General features: G+C 35.6%; 1 protein-coding gene across 3 annotated transcripts in view; it reads left to right on the top strand.

The window, feature by feature from the left end:
* pasilla (RNA-binding protein Nova-1-like protein passilla) overlaps positions 1–12940 on the top strand; it is a 289380-nt gene that overhangs the window by 4896 nt on the left and 271544 nt on the right. The window contains exon 1 of one of the 3 annotated variants that reach the window (XM_076412609.1): positions 10324–10668. The exons of 1 other annotated variant lie outside the window; for it this stretch is intronic. In XM_076412609.1, the coding sequence (XP_076268724.1) occupies positions 10551–10668 (118 nt within the window). In that variant the 5' untranslated portion in view covers positions 10324–10550. Of the gene's footprint in view, positions 1–10323; positions 11060–12940 lie in introns of those variants that run through there. One more of the 3 variants, XM_076412610.1, reaches the window with a different exon arrangement.

The raw sequence follows: 12940 nt of genomic DNA, 5'->3' as shown, positions 1-12940 counted from the left end.
TGTTTGGATAGTGGATTGGAACCAAACCACATGAACTGGTACGATGGTCACTATTTATATTTCGGGAATTGGCAACATTGTTGTCATGTGAGTCCAACTGACGGTTCCATCGTATAGTTTGACATTTTTGACTATGTACGTACTCATTACATTTTGTCGCACGGACGCTATTTGTTTATCTTATATTTAGTTGAAAGTTTCGTCTCGCCAAAAAATGGAACTTAATCGTGAACATTTTCGTGCGATGAATTTTTTAGGATTTCCGACGTGGATTATCCCAACAACAGTGCATCAATCAACTTAATATGACTTTTGGCGATGAAGCTCCATCAAAAATCCCCGTGTATGGCTGATTTAGTGCATTCAATTGGGGTCGTAGTTCGCTGTCCGATGAGTTTCGTGAAGGTCGTCCAAAATCGGCTGTCGTGCCAGAAAACATCGATGCTGTGTGCGAAATGATTAATCAAGATCGTCATGTTACCTATTGTGAGATTGTTACTGATTAAGCATATCTTAATACATTACAACTTTGCTGATTATACTACATACACAGAAAAGCATATTCACTGTTAAGTTGTCTGAAGGATCTTTGAAAGTTTCTGCTGGGTGTTCGCCCAATAAGTTTTGAAATTGTTTTTGACTTGTCATTGACATCAAAATTACCACTTTTAAATCATTGAAATTAAAAGTGACAATTATGATATTGGGATATGATCTTCAAACTACAAAAAGTGTTAATGACCGAAAATGCAATTTTGAACTATTCATGTCCAACGTCTATATACGCTGAATAATTCAATAATACTAAATCAACAACTGTTATTTTATGAAGAGCAATATCACAACTATCTAATTTTACAGTTAGGTTATCTATTTTAACATTATGTTCAGATCAGAATACCTGCAAGCACCCTCAATATTTTGTTGTAAACTTCGTTCAGCTGAAAAATGCTTCAACTGGTAAATAAAGTAATGAAACAAAAATGTTATAAAATATAATTTATTACTGTTTTATTATATTTTCATTGAATTCTTTTTCGAGCCATGTATGGTATCCCTTGGAGGCCTAATCCACTTAACTAACAATTCTATATCCAATTAATATATTTTACTTTCATTATTATATATTATAACATTATTGTTTACCTTTTTATGTTTTGTATTTATTTCCTTCGTTGCTGTGTTTCTTTATTAAGCCATTCTGATATCACTCTATTTCTCCTTAACGTCTTCTGTGTCTATTTTTCTTGATAAAATTAGACTTAATCACTACATTCTCTCTAATGCATTTGCCTACTCTGCAAAACAGTTAGAATTCTATCTCTCCTCTTAATATATATTAATCAAATGCTCATGTATATTCTGAACAATTACTTACATATCCATGCACACCAATGTTTCACACTCTAAAATACGATTTTCTATAGTTATCCTATATTAATTACTTACTGATCTGATTGTTTCCACTATGATCACCCTGTTTTGATACTTATCAGCATTGAATCATAATACCACATCCAGAATGTTTCATTCAGTCACTGTCACTATCTGAGCTATTAAGTCAATATCTAAACTGTTAATTTCCAATCTAACACCTGTTCACAATTCCACCATTTGTCAATTTCAAATCAACCGAAGGGTGTTATTATAGACAAACCTTCTTTCGACATGTCCAAATAGTTCTTGTTTGTTCTTTCTCGACCTGCATATATTTTGTAATAATTCTGTGACATATCTCATAACAACTGTATTTGAATGAATATGCAGTGATAGGGACGAAGACATTACACTCTGTGACTAAATTGTTCAGTTATCTGATCTACTGTGTATCTTGTTTCAGGCTTGTTTCTAAAAAAATAAATTACATAAAATGCAATTAAACACCTTCTTCACCAATTCTTTAACATGGTATTTTGAAAACTTAATTTATGTTATGCAAACCATTCCTTAAGTGCAGCCTTTGTCGATCCACTTATTGGGATCCTTTCCATCAAACATGGCATGGTGCATTGACCATAACAATAACTGATGGTTGTTCTTAGTTCTTAAACAGCTGATTTTCAAACCAGAGTAATAACTTATGGTTCATTTCTTCATGGTGGTCGCTCTTGGACTTGGAGTCTCTATTTTCTTGTTTCTAGGACGAAGAACAATTTATCTGCAATGAAATTTGAATAAAGCATTATGTTGTTTAACAAACCCTAATCAAATGTTATTCTAATTTATACCTTTTTCCATCAGCTTTTGTTGCCTTTACACTCTTTTTATTAGCGTCTTCCTAAGGGTGGCCTAATGTCCATTTCTAACTATCTATGTCTATAGACAAATTGTACCTTTACACTACTTAAATCCTATGTTTCCTAATTAATATTGACTGAAATTAAAACGAATTTACAAATGTTTAATGTGATCGGTAATATATTCGACATCTTGATGACGGGAATTCACTGTTATTTTGGTTAAACTATACATTTAATTTTACAGCCTGGCTGATGACAGTAAAATTCGTATATTAACACGTTCTCACTACTTTACATTAATTTCTCCTTTACACCAACAACGTAACAGACCGCAATGAAACAGGATAAACGAAAATATGACTTTTTGTAAAGTGCTACCTCTTGATATCTCTCCCCGGTGTATTCTCGGGACTTTTATATTTGGAAAAGTTTCGAGTTCGATTGAAAAAAAGTTTCCAAACCAATGATAAGGGCGATTTGCCCAATATAAAATATTCAAGAGGCTTTTTTGGCTGCTGTCTCGCTTAAAAATCGTCGAAACCCGATCCGAAGTTGAAAAACGTGTTTTTTATGTCATTAGGTAAATAAAGTTTAAATTTAAATGTTAGATAATCAAGACGCGCCCGTGGTTGTTGATCATCAACCGCAGGATTTCGTTCAATTCCGTTAGTTCTGTAGGAATGTTCGTCGGGTCGGTCAGTCGGTCGAAATGTGTGGCTGCCGCTGCGATTATTTGACAGAACACTCACTACTATTTTTGAAAGGAATTTGCATGAGAACTGAAAACACTGGTTGAAGAGATACTGTTTATTTCAATGTTAAATGATACATGTGGGAGAATTGAAAGGATATTAGGTTAGGTAGAGGAAGTACAGTAGCGCTGTGGAAGTGGTACTATTACAAGGGGATGGAGAAAAGAAAAAAGAGCGAGACGTCGTCGTGATGGTCTTTTATAGCCTGGAACTGCATGGTACCAATCCACCGGCGTTGCCAACCTTTGTACTTGTTGATGAATTTGTGGTGGCCTAAAGGGTCGTGGCGCTCGTAACAGTTCTATTGCAGTCGCATTTGCTTTAGAATAATGTGTTTATTTGCTTTTAATTACGCCTTTAACTGATACTTGAACGACTAGGGATTGAAAGATTAATTTAACTGAGAAGTTAAAAGTTTACTAAAAATGATTAATTTATTTTTTTAATGTTTAAGAAATATATTTACTTGTTTTCGAAAAAGCATCGAAAAATTTTTTTTTTGGTAACATTTACCACTAGAGTATCTCGGTACCTTATTACCGTTTGCTGAATTCCTAATATAGATCGGGGATACCCGTACTAACAACTATCAACAAGTAAACGTCGGGCGTTGCGTTACCAAGAACTGTTTACATGATCGAGAGCAGAGACTGCTCACGTTACCGCGCGTTCTATTTTATCCTTACCGCGCGTTCTATTTTATCCTTACCGCGCGTTCTATTTTATCCTTGGGCATGCATTTTTATAGCATGCATTAATTAATGTTTACGTTATCGAGAGTCTACTATATTCAAAGTATTGTCCCCCAGAATCTATACTCTTTTCCACCTTTCAGCAAAAACAAGTTATTTTTTAACATTCAAGCAATATTTCGGACATGCCAAATCGCCTCACAAAGTACCTGCTTTGTAGTGTACTTTTAGACAATTCGATGACTCAATAGTTTGAAAATGATTGATTTTTTTATTATTTTATTATTACATTGTTACTAGTCGTTTCTGACTAACCTACAATTTGTCTTTATGATAATTTAAATCTGGGTATATAACTAGGAGGACCCATCGGCCCTATCTCAGTCTCTGGTGAAATAATGTTTATATATGTTACTGCTGTATTTTTTATTATATGCACCTCACTACACACCACTACACATGATCAGATGGTTTGATTCTTTTGATGATCAGATGGTTTGATTCTTTTGAATGTGTGTCCTGCTCTGGCGGTATCCAAAACTTGTAATACTTCAATATTCTCATGAGAATGAAGTCTTTCTTCATGTCCCCTTGCAATTCTCTTGATTTCTTGACTGTCTGTGGGTATCGCACGGTCTCCGTGTAGATACTCAGTCCTGTAGTATTTGGCTGCGCCTACAATACTTCTCAGGACTTTGCTCTGAAAATTTTGTAGTTTGTTTATAATACTCTTTGCAGATCATCCCCATAATTGAACTCCGTATGTCCATATAGGTTTCAGTATTTGCTTATATAATAGCAATTTATTATGTACTGATAATTGTGATTTTCTTCCAATTAACCAATACATTTTCCTATATTTCAATTCTAGTTCTTTTCTTTTCTTCTTTATATATTCCTTTCAGAGAAGTTTTACATCAAGATTCGTTCCAAAATTTTTAGCGTTGCTACTATATGGAATGATAGTATTATTTAATATTATTGGTGCTTGTACGGTCTGATTGTAGGTGAACTTCACATGCACAGATTTACTTTCGTTAATTTTTATTTTCCAATTTTGTGTCCAATTAATTGTATTGTCACTTGCCTGTTTGTGATTTTCGTGTGGTTTCTTTATTATTGTCTCCGATAGCTATAATCGTAGTATCATCAGTAAATGTAGCCATCGTAATATCCTCCATTTGTGGTATATCACAATTGTAGAGTAAATAAAGCATTGGCCTCAGTACAGTTCCTTGTGGTACACCTGCTTTAGCTTCTTTTATCGTAGAGTAAGCTTCTTCTTGCTTAATTCAAAATATTCTGGCTGTAATGTACGATTTTAGTAGTTCGGTGTGTTGTTTTGGTAACATTTTCTGTAGTTTATGAACAAGGCTTTCCTGCCAAATTTTATCGAAGGCTTGTGCTAGATCTAAGAATACAGCTGAGCATACTTTTTACTTTCGTAGGCTTTTTCAATAACATTTGATAGTTTGTGGACCTGGTCAATAGCTGAATGCTGGTTAATAAACCCAAACTGGTGGGTGGGTATTAGGTTTTTTCTCTGTATGAAAAAATTATTGATTGATGAATATTTAATGATTCTGTTTTCTGCGTTTAAGTATTTTCTGTATTAGCATATTCATCGAGTAATACAGATTATGTTTATTCACAATTTTGAATTCAAATTTTTAATTGCATGAATCTTTTTTCTGTCCTTAACTCCGAAACAACTATTTTTCGAATCAACCATCAAGTTGATAGAGCACATTCTCCATAATCTAGGAATATGGTCATTTTTGTAGCAGTTTTCTGTTTCTGTTGCATAACATTATAATGCAGTAAGTAAAATTCCTTAAACATATAGTTTCCACACAAAAATTACGTTATTTAAGAAGCACAAATCTTATATACTTATTAGCCCATCACTTGCAGCCAAGCATTTTCGTATACATCCAATAATAATAGCAGTAAAATCGATTTGACAAATATATGATTTTTGGACGTTTACTTTGATACAGTACACTTTACATCTTTTGTATTTCATATTCCCTGTTACCTATAAAAATTAAAATGTCTCTTCATTTCAATACAGTGTTATTTAGTATTAAATTTCCCAAAATAATTTATGGTTTTGAGCACCTGGGGATTTTGATAGTTGATTAAACAGTGAAAATATCTGTGGAGACCATCACACTATTGTGCAGGTGAACATTTTTGATTTTCACGATTGATTTTAAGTAAGGTGATCATAAACACCAATTGCTTCTAGTTCAATATTTACGATGATGAAATTTTTCGATTATTATTATTTTGACGAACATTTTGATGAATTTGTGGCTGTGGCAATACAATTGCGATATTATTTACAAAAGTTATTTTGCAAGAAAATGTGCTTTCTCTTTCAACTTTACCCTTAATATTAAACACTAGAAGAATCAAGATTAATAAAGTCAATTAGTTCGTTTCAACTACTTAAAATTGTTAAAGTTAAAGCGAGACATTTTCTGCATGTTATTTCACGGATGCATTAATTTTAATTGAATATTAATAGGGTCTGATGGTTATATTATAATACGATAAATTTCCTATTACGGTACTTTATGATTTAATCCATTAATATTATTGGCCCCTAATTATTATTTTATCAACAACAAATAAATTTCAGTCTAGATATTTTGGAGTAAGTTTTAATTTTCCAATATTTGTTATCATTTAGGGTCTGAACAGGCAAACATTAATTTGTATTATAATTTCTATAATAATGACTTTAAAAAGGGATTTTTATCTGGTTTGGAATTTGATAATATTGATTTCTATCAGTTGAAATATCTATTTGTAAAAATATTTGCTCGTAGTGCATTTCTTGGAGAAATAATGTTGAATTTTGACCAACTGATTTGATCAACTTCTGGATTTCCTGTTATTGTTATCTGGTACATTTAGGACTTCATGTCATGACTGAATTAATTATAACGAAAATTACATAGGACTACAATGTTATAATTCGAGACATTCAAATGATAATATTTATACAATAACACTTATTCATGATACAAGTTCAAGGATTTCAGTGAAATTATGAAGAAACAGGTATAGTCAGAGATTCAGGAACAGTCTCTCCAGATAAATTCGAGATCCAAGTAAATTGAATATGATGAATATGCAGTTTATTGTTCGCCTAAAATCTGGTTCAGCTGCCAATGAGAAGCTTGAGGAACCAATCACCCATGCTCAGTTATATCTAACTATAACGTTAAGTGTGAGATACGCGGAAGTAAAATCTACAAACTGTATTTTTAAAAATTATTTGCAGATTAAGAGTAAATATTCATATTTAGTGAAAATTTAATTTTATGGCGGAAAATTTTATATAGTAAGGCAGAACCTATCCCAACCTCTCCTTCTCCTCAATCTCTTCTTAATTTTTGTCAAGACACTAAAGATGAGTATGGTTTAGCGTTGTCGTGATACAGGCCAACGCCTTACCGATCGGTTGACTTTCAATCGTCTGTTTCAATCTCCTTAGTTGTTGACAGTGGTGTGGTCAGGCTTGAGCAGCTCATGGTACAAATTCCTTTCTAATCGTACCAAAAGCTTTGCATCAGTAATCAGCATCACCGTTCGTTTAAAAAATAGTTCGATTTCGTTTCAGCAGTATAGCGCCCATTACAGTTTTCAGTGTTAATTTATGGGGAACCCGAGTGTCATGTGACTGGTTCCAGAGAGAGACAGAGATGTCATGACATGAAATTAGTTGATCTTTCTCGGTATTTTTAAAAATTTTATGTGCGTTTTTGAATGAAAACACACAAACTTGTTCTGACTCTGGTGTACTTAAACACTCATTTGGAATCTCCATTTTTAATACTTTTGACTGAGTAAACGTTGAGTAATCGTTTTGTGAACAATTGAAAACGATGGGAAAGATCCAAAAGATAGGAAGGTAGATGAATGAATGGATTGAACTAGATGAATTGAACGTAATGCGAAATGAACGTAAGTTATGAAAGGAGATCATTTCTGCATCGAATAGTAACGGGTGATGAAACATGGATTTATTTGGAAAATTAACCTTGTGTCTGATGGGACTAGGTTGGTGACGTATATTACGTAGAGAAGTAATTAATACTGATCGCTACCGACAGAAAATTATCAATTAGAACGGCGAATTGATAGAAAATCTTCCGCAATACACTGAAAGACATGACCAAGTGATTTTTCGGCGTGACAACTTCTCATACAGTAAAGTCAGCCAAAGGAACGGTCTTGTCCGACCACCATCTTTTCGCATCGGTGGGATACGTGACTGCAGAGCAGCACTTTGCCGATTTCGAAGAAGTTAAAAAAATACTCTATGAATGGTTTACCTTAAAAGAGAAACTATTAGGTTTCTATCTAATTATTAGTTAGGAACCTCAGTATTAGTTAGGAATGGCATCAATATATTGTCCGAGAGATGAAAAAAATGTATGTGGTCAAATAGCCGATACTTCCTGTTCGTAATAACGTGTTTTCTTTAGAATAAAGAAGACGGAAAGGAATTATACAGACACCGTATAAGTGTTAATAGAAATTGTAGATTTTGTATGTAACACAAGCCTTAGATAAGTTTTGGCAGGAGGGTTTCGTTCATAACTTATAGAAAATATTACTGAAGCAACACATTGAATTATTATAGGACAGCCAGTGTTGTTTAGTGTCAAATAAGAAGCATACGCTGCTCTACAATAAAAGAAGCTAAAGCAGGTGTAGAACAAGAAAGTGTATGGGGAACAATCTTTTATCAAGTAGTTGAAGGTGTGTGATATACCACAAATGGAAAATATCACGATGGCTATATTTTCTGATTACACTGACATTCTTGGTGTCGCAGACAATAGCTAAGAAGCAACCCGATACAATAGACATTACAATAGACAAAGAACAATATAGATAACAGGTCAATTTACAAGTCCCCGGCCTGACACATATATGGCGCTACTAGAATTAAGTTCATATGTTTTTTAGTTAGCCATAGCCTTCAAAAGATGCGTGTATAAATTTAACAGCTGTCGGATCATTAGTTTGTGAATTATAGCATTTTGAGTGAAGGAACTTTTGTTATTGTGAAAAAATGGATAAAAAGGAATTTCGCGTGTTGATAAAATATTGCTTTTTGAAGATAAAAATACAGTTGAATCAAAAACTTGAATGAAATAGCAGACACTCTAAAGATATTAACTGAACGTGTACGTCATATCATTCACGAATATTTGGGTCTGAGAAAGCTCTTTGCAAAGTGGGTGCCACGCGATCTCACATTTGACCAAAAACAACGACGAGTTGACTATTCAGAGTAGTGCTTGAAGATGATCAAACGTAAAAATCTCGAGTTTTTGCGTCGATATGTGACAATGAATGAAACATGACTCTATCGTTTCACTCCGAAATCCAATCGACAGTCATCCGCGTGGACTGCACAAGATGAACCCGCTCCAAAGCGTGGGAAAACGCAGCAGTCGGCTGGCAAAGTTATGGCGTCTGTATTTTGGGATTCGCATGAAATAATTTTCCTTAACTACCTTGAAAAAGGAAGGACCATCAACCACGACTATTGCATAGCGTTATTGGGCCGTTTGAAGGTCGAAATCGCCGAAAAACGGCCGCATTTGAAGAAAAAGAAGTGCTGTTTCATCAAGACAATGCACCGTGTCACAAGTCAATGGAAACGATGACAAAAATCCATGAATTGGGCTTCGAAATTCTTCCTTGTTCATCGTATTCTCCAGATCTGGCCGCCAGAGACTATTATGACATCGAAAAGTTATAGCAGGGTCGCTATTATCAGTGTATCACTCTTGAAGGGAATTATGTTGAATAAGAAAAAACAAATTTTGCCAAAAAAATGTGTTTTACTATGGTAGGCCGGGGCCCCTTCAATTGACCTGTTAATTGGACCAAAACCTGAAAGCAAAGAAAGTATGTGAATGTGAAGTTTACCTATAATCAGATCGCATAAACATCAATACGATAACAATAAATGATAGTATCATTCCATATAGCAAAAACGCTAAGTATCTACAGAATTCAATTACGGGTATGTTCCATGAAGAGTAATGTAAGTATATTACAAGAATTTCAGAAAAAGTCCTAAGAAGCATAATAGATGTAGCTTAATAACATAAGACTGTTTACTTAGAACGAAACCTATTGTCAGATATGTCAGATTGTCACTCAGAAAATCCATTCTTCAATAGAGAAATTCTACTTCCATGTTAATATCGAAGTTTCGCAACTCTTGGATAACACCAGAACATCAAGGAGATTGTACCGTAGTGTACTGAGATGCATTTAATATGAAAACAGCAGTGCTATATAAGGAGATCGATGAAAAACAATTCTAAATAAAACTGGAGAATAATTTTTCTTCCGTGGACAAAACGGTGTTTTCACGGTAGCGCGTCAAAAAGATCCGGAGAGCGATAGATTTGGTGGAAATCAGTTGTTTTGTTTCCGAGATTATTTTTCGCGAGACAAAAGGGCCCAGCGTTTTTTCCGGCTTTATCGCCTCGGTCGAGATGAGGGTTCCGCAGTTGGTACGCTCGCTCAATTCGTGAGCTGACGGTGGCCGGCGTTGGTAGGTGGTGGGGGATCTACCAAAGCGCTGCTATCTAATCAGAACTGCGAATTTCTGCACATCAAGTCGAGCGCGAGTCGCTGTCGGTCGCCACAGCAGCATTCAGCTTCGTGAAACGTCGCCGCCGACGTCTCAGTTCCTCAGCGGATCCCGAACCGTTCGCATCGCCAGTGTATTTGTGTGTGAGTGTGTGCGCGCAACCCGTGCTGCAGCTACTACGCTCGTTCCCGCTCGTCCGCCGCGCTAATGGACCTGTGAACCCGTAAAGATGGCCGCCGACTCGGGAATGGAAACTTGTCCGTCGCCGGAAATTGCCGACTCTAGGAAACGTCCCTTGGACGGCGACACGGAAAACGGAGATTCGAAACGATCCCATTTCAGTTCAGGTAATGCCCTCGTCATCTAGATAGTGGAACAAAAATTGTTCATGTAGTAGGTTGTCGCTATTGCGCGACTTGGTAGTCTGGCGCGCGCGACCCTCGAACACACGCCGCCACCACCACCACCACCGCCGCCGCTGCCGCCTCCGAATCAATCGGGTCGACTCCTGGTGCCGGCGGCAGCGCGGCGGGGCCGGCCCCCGGCTCGATCAGCTGCTCGCTGACGCGGTGCCGATCCGCTCTTGCGGTCGCGAGTTTGGCCGACGACGGTGTCTGTGTGGCGCAGCCGGTGACGAAGCCGTTACCGAGGACGGGTGCGAAAGCGCCCCGGTTTCGATCTAAATGATTCACGACGACTCGTTCTTCCTGCGGAACTTGATGAGTTCACTGGCCGTCGGTGAGTGTTGATCGCTTTCAATCTGGATAACCTGGGGGTTGGGTCCATCCATCCATCCATTTCACGTGTGTTGGTCGCACTGCCACATCATCCGCAGCACGGCGGCGTCTACCTACATAACCTATAAGTGCGGACGTCGCTCCTTTTCTCACCACTCAGTCTCTTCACAACTATTATTACTATTATTATTATCATTATCGTTGATTATTATAATATTTTGCGTTTTCTTATCAGCTCGATAACGACGTTTCTCAAATCCCAATCCTCCCGATGTATATATACAGTATGTATCTATGCGTGTCACATTTTCGTCCGTAGCAAGGACGCGCATCACCACCATCATCATAGTCATCATCATCGTCCTCGCAAAGCACTGGTTTTTATTGCGTCTCGCATTACATAAGCGTCTCGATTCGACGATGATGGCGCGCCGGTACCACCACGTCAGTACTTTTCGGACACGATACCGGAACGAGGAACCTCATATTTCCATATGTTACCGCTTTACATGTCGTCGAAAAGCATCACCGCCCTCCGTGTTGTGTTGCCGCAAGGCGAAAATTAAATAATGCACCGATGGATCATTTTTTATTTTTAGATCGGTTTAGAAACAAAAAAAAAACGCTGTGAAATTTCACGAACAGGCGTGGGTGGATCACGGGTTTCACTCTCCTCTCGCCTTCGATTGTATGGTACTTTGGCGATAACATGTTTATTCGGAACGAGATGCCGTCCTGTATTCGTGTATGTTTTTCGTCCGACTGTTTTGGTCTATCGACACACAAATAATCGTTAATAATGGGTAGTAGAATCGGCCAAGCTGATCCGAAATTCTCAGAGACAGTGTTTGATTACAAGTCGTTTATTATTTAATTTTTGTTTATCTATTTTTGATAATTTTTGATGTTCAATATTATTTTTTAGAGGAAATCATTAATAACCACGAAAATAAATACGGATGATTTTATTACGTTTTTGATTTGTCGCTTTTTGAATAAAACTCTATTATGAAACAATGTAAAGTTGTTGCTGTTAGTTTGCATTGTTTTTTTTTAAGTTATGCTTGTTTATAGCTCCAAGTGCTTATATCTTTAGTTTGTGTTGTTGTTACTACATACCATTGTTTATTCAACTTTAAATTCATGGTTTCTCTCTATATTCATGGTTCTTAGTTTGATGATACTATAACTGGAAACAAGCTCTGCTTGTCTGAAAATATGTAGTGTTGCTGGGTTATTGTTGTCGTACTGTTATTATAGTGTGGTAGTCATGTCATTCAGGACGATTATTTGACATGACTTTTGTTTGAAGGCACTTTTTTTGTTATTATTTGTAAATATTTTTAAATAATCAGTTATATTTTTTAATTTTTTAAACTGTTTAATTAATTTCATCAATGAGTAAATGTGTTCTAATCTAACTTATTTATATTTGAAAGTGAAAAACGAGGCCAAGGTTTCGTTTACTTGTCTAATCTTACTTAAATTGTCTTGGTTGTGTTAGAAATGTGACGACTTGTTTAAAAATGATTTTTTGTTGTATCATTTTTGTTTTTCTAATGATAGGCTTACTATAATATAAATTAATTTGAAAATATTTTTAAATACTTGGTTAATAAATTCTATAAACACTGTTTAATTAATTTAATCAACGAGTAAATGTCTTCTATTCTAAATTATTTATATTTGAAAGTTAAAAACGTGGCCAAGGTTTCGTTTACTTGTCTAATCTTATCTAAATTGTCTTAGATGTGTTAGAAATGTGATGACTTGTTTAAAAATGATTTTTTATTCTATCATTTTTGTTTTTTTAATGATAGGCTTACTATAATATAAATTAATTTGGAAATATTTTTAAATACTTGGTTAAATTTTATAAATT

This window comes from Rhynchophorus ferrugineus, unplaced genomic scaffold (assembly GCF_030347505.1).
Source record: "Rhynchophorus ferrugineus isolate W39M unplaced genomic scaffold, kcgeb_rfMv2 rfM8, whole genome shotgun sequence".
Taxonomy (NCBI): Eukaryota; Metazoa; Arthropoda; class Insecta; order Coleoptera; family Curculionidae; genus Rhynchophorus; species Rhynchophorus ferrugineus.
Note: the sequence above shows the minus strand (reverse complement) of the source record. Positions and strands in the feature narration are given on the sequence as shown.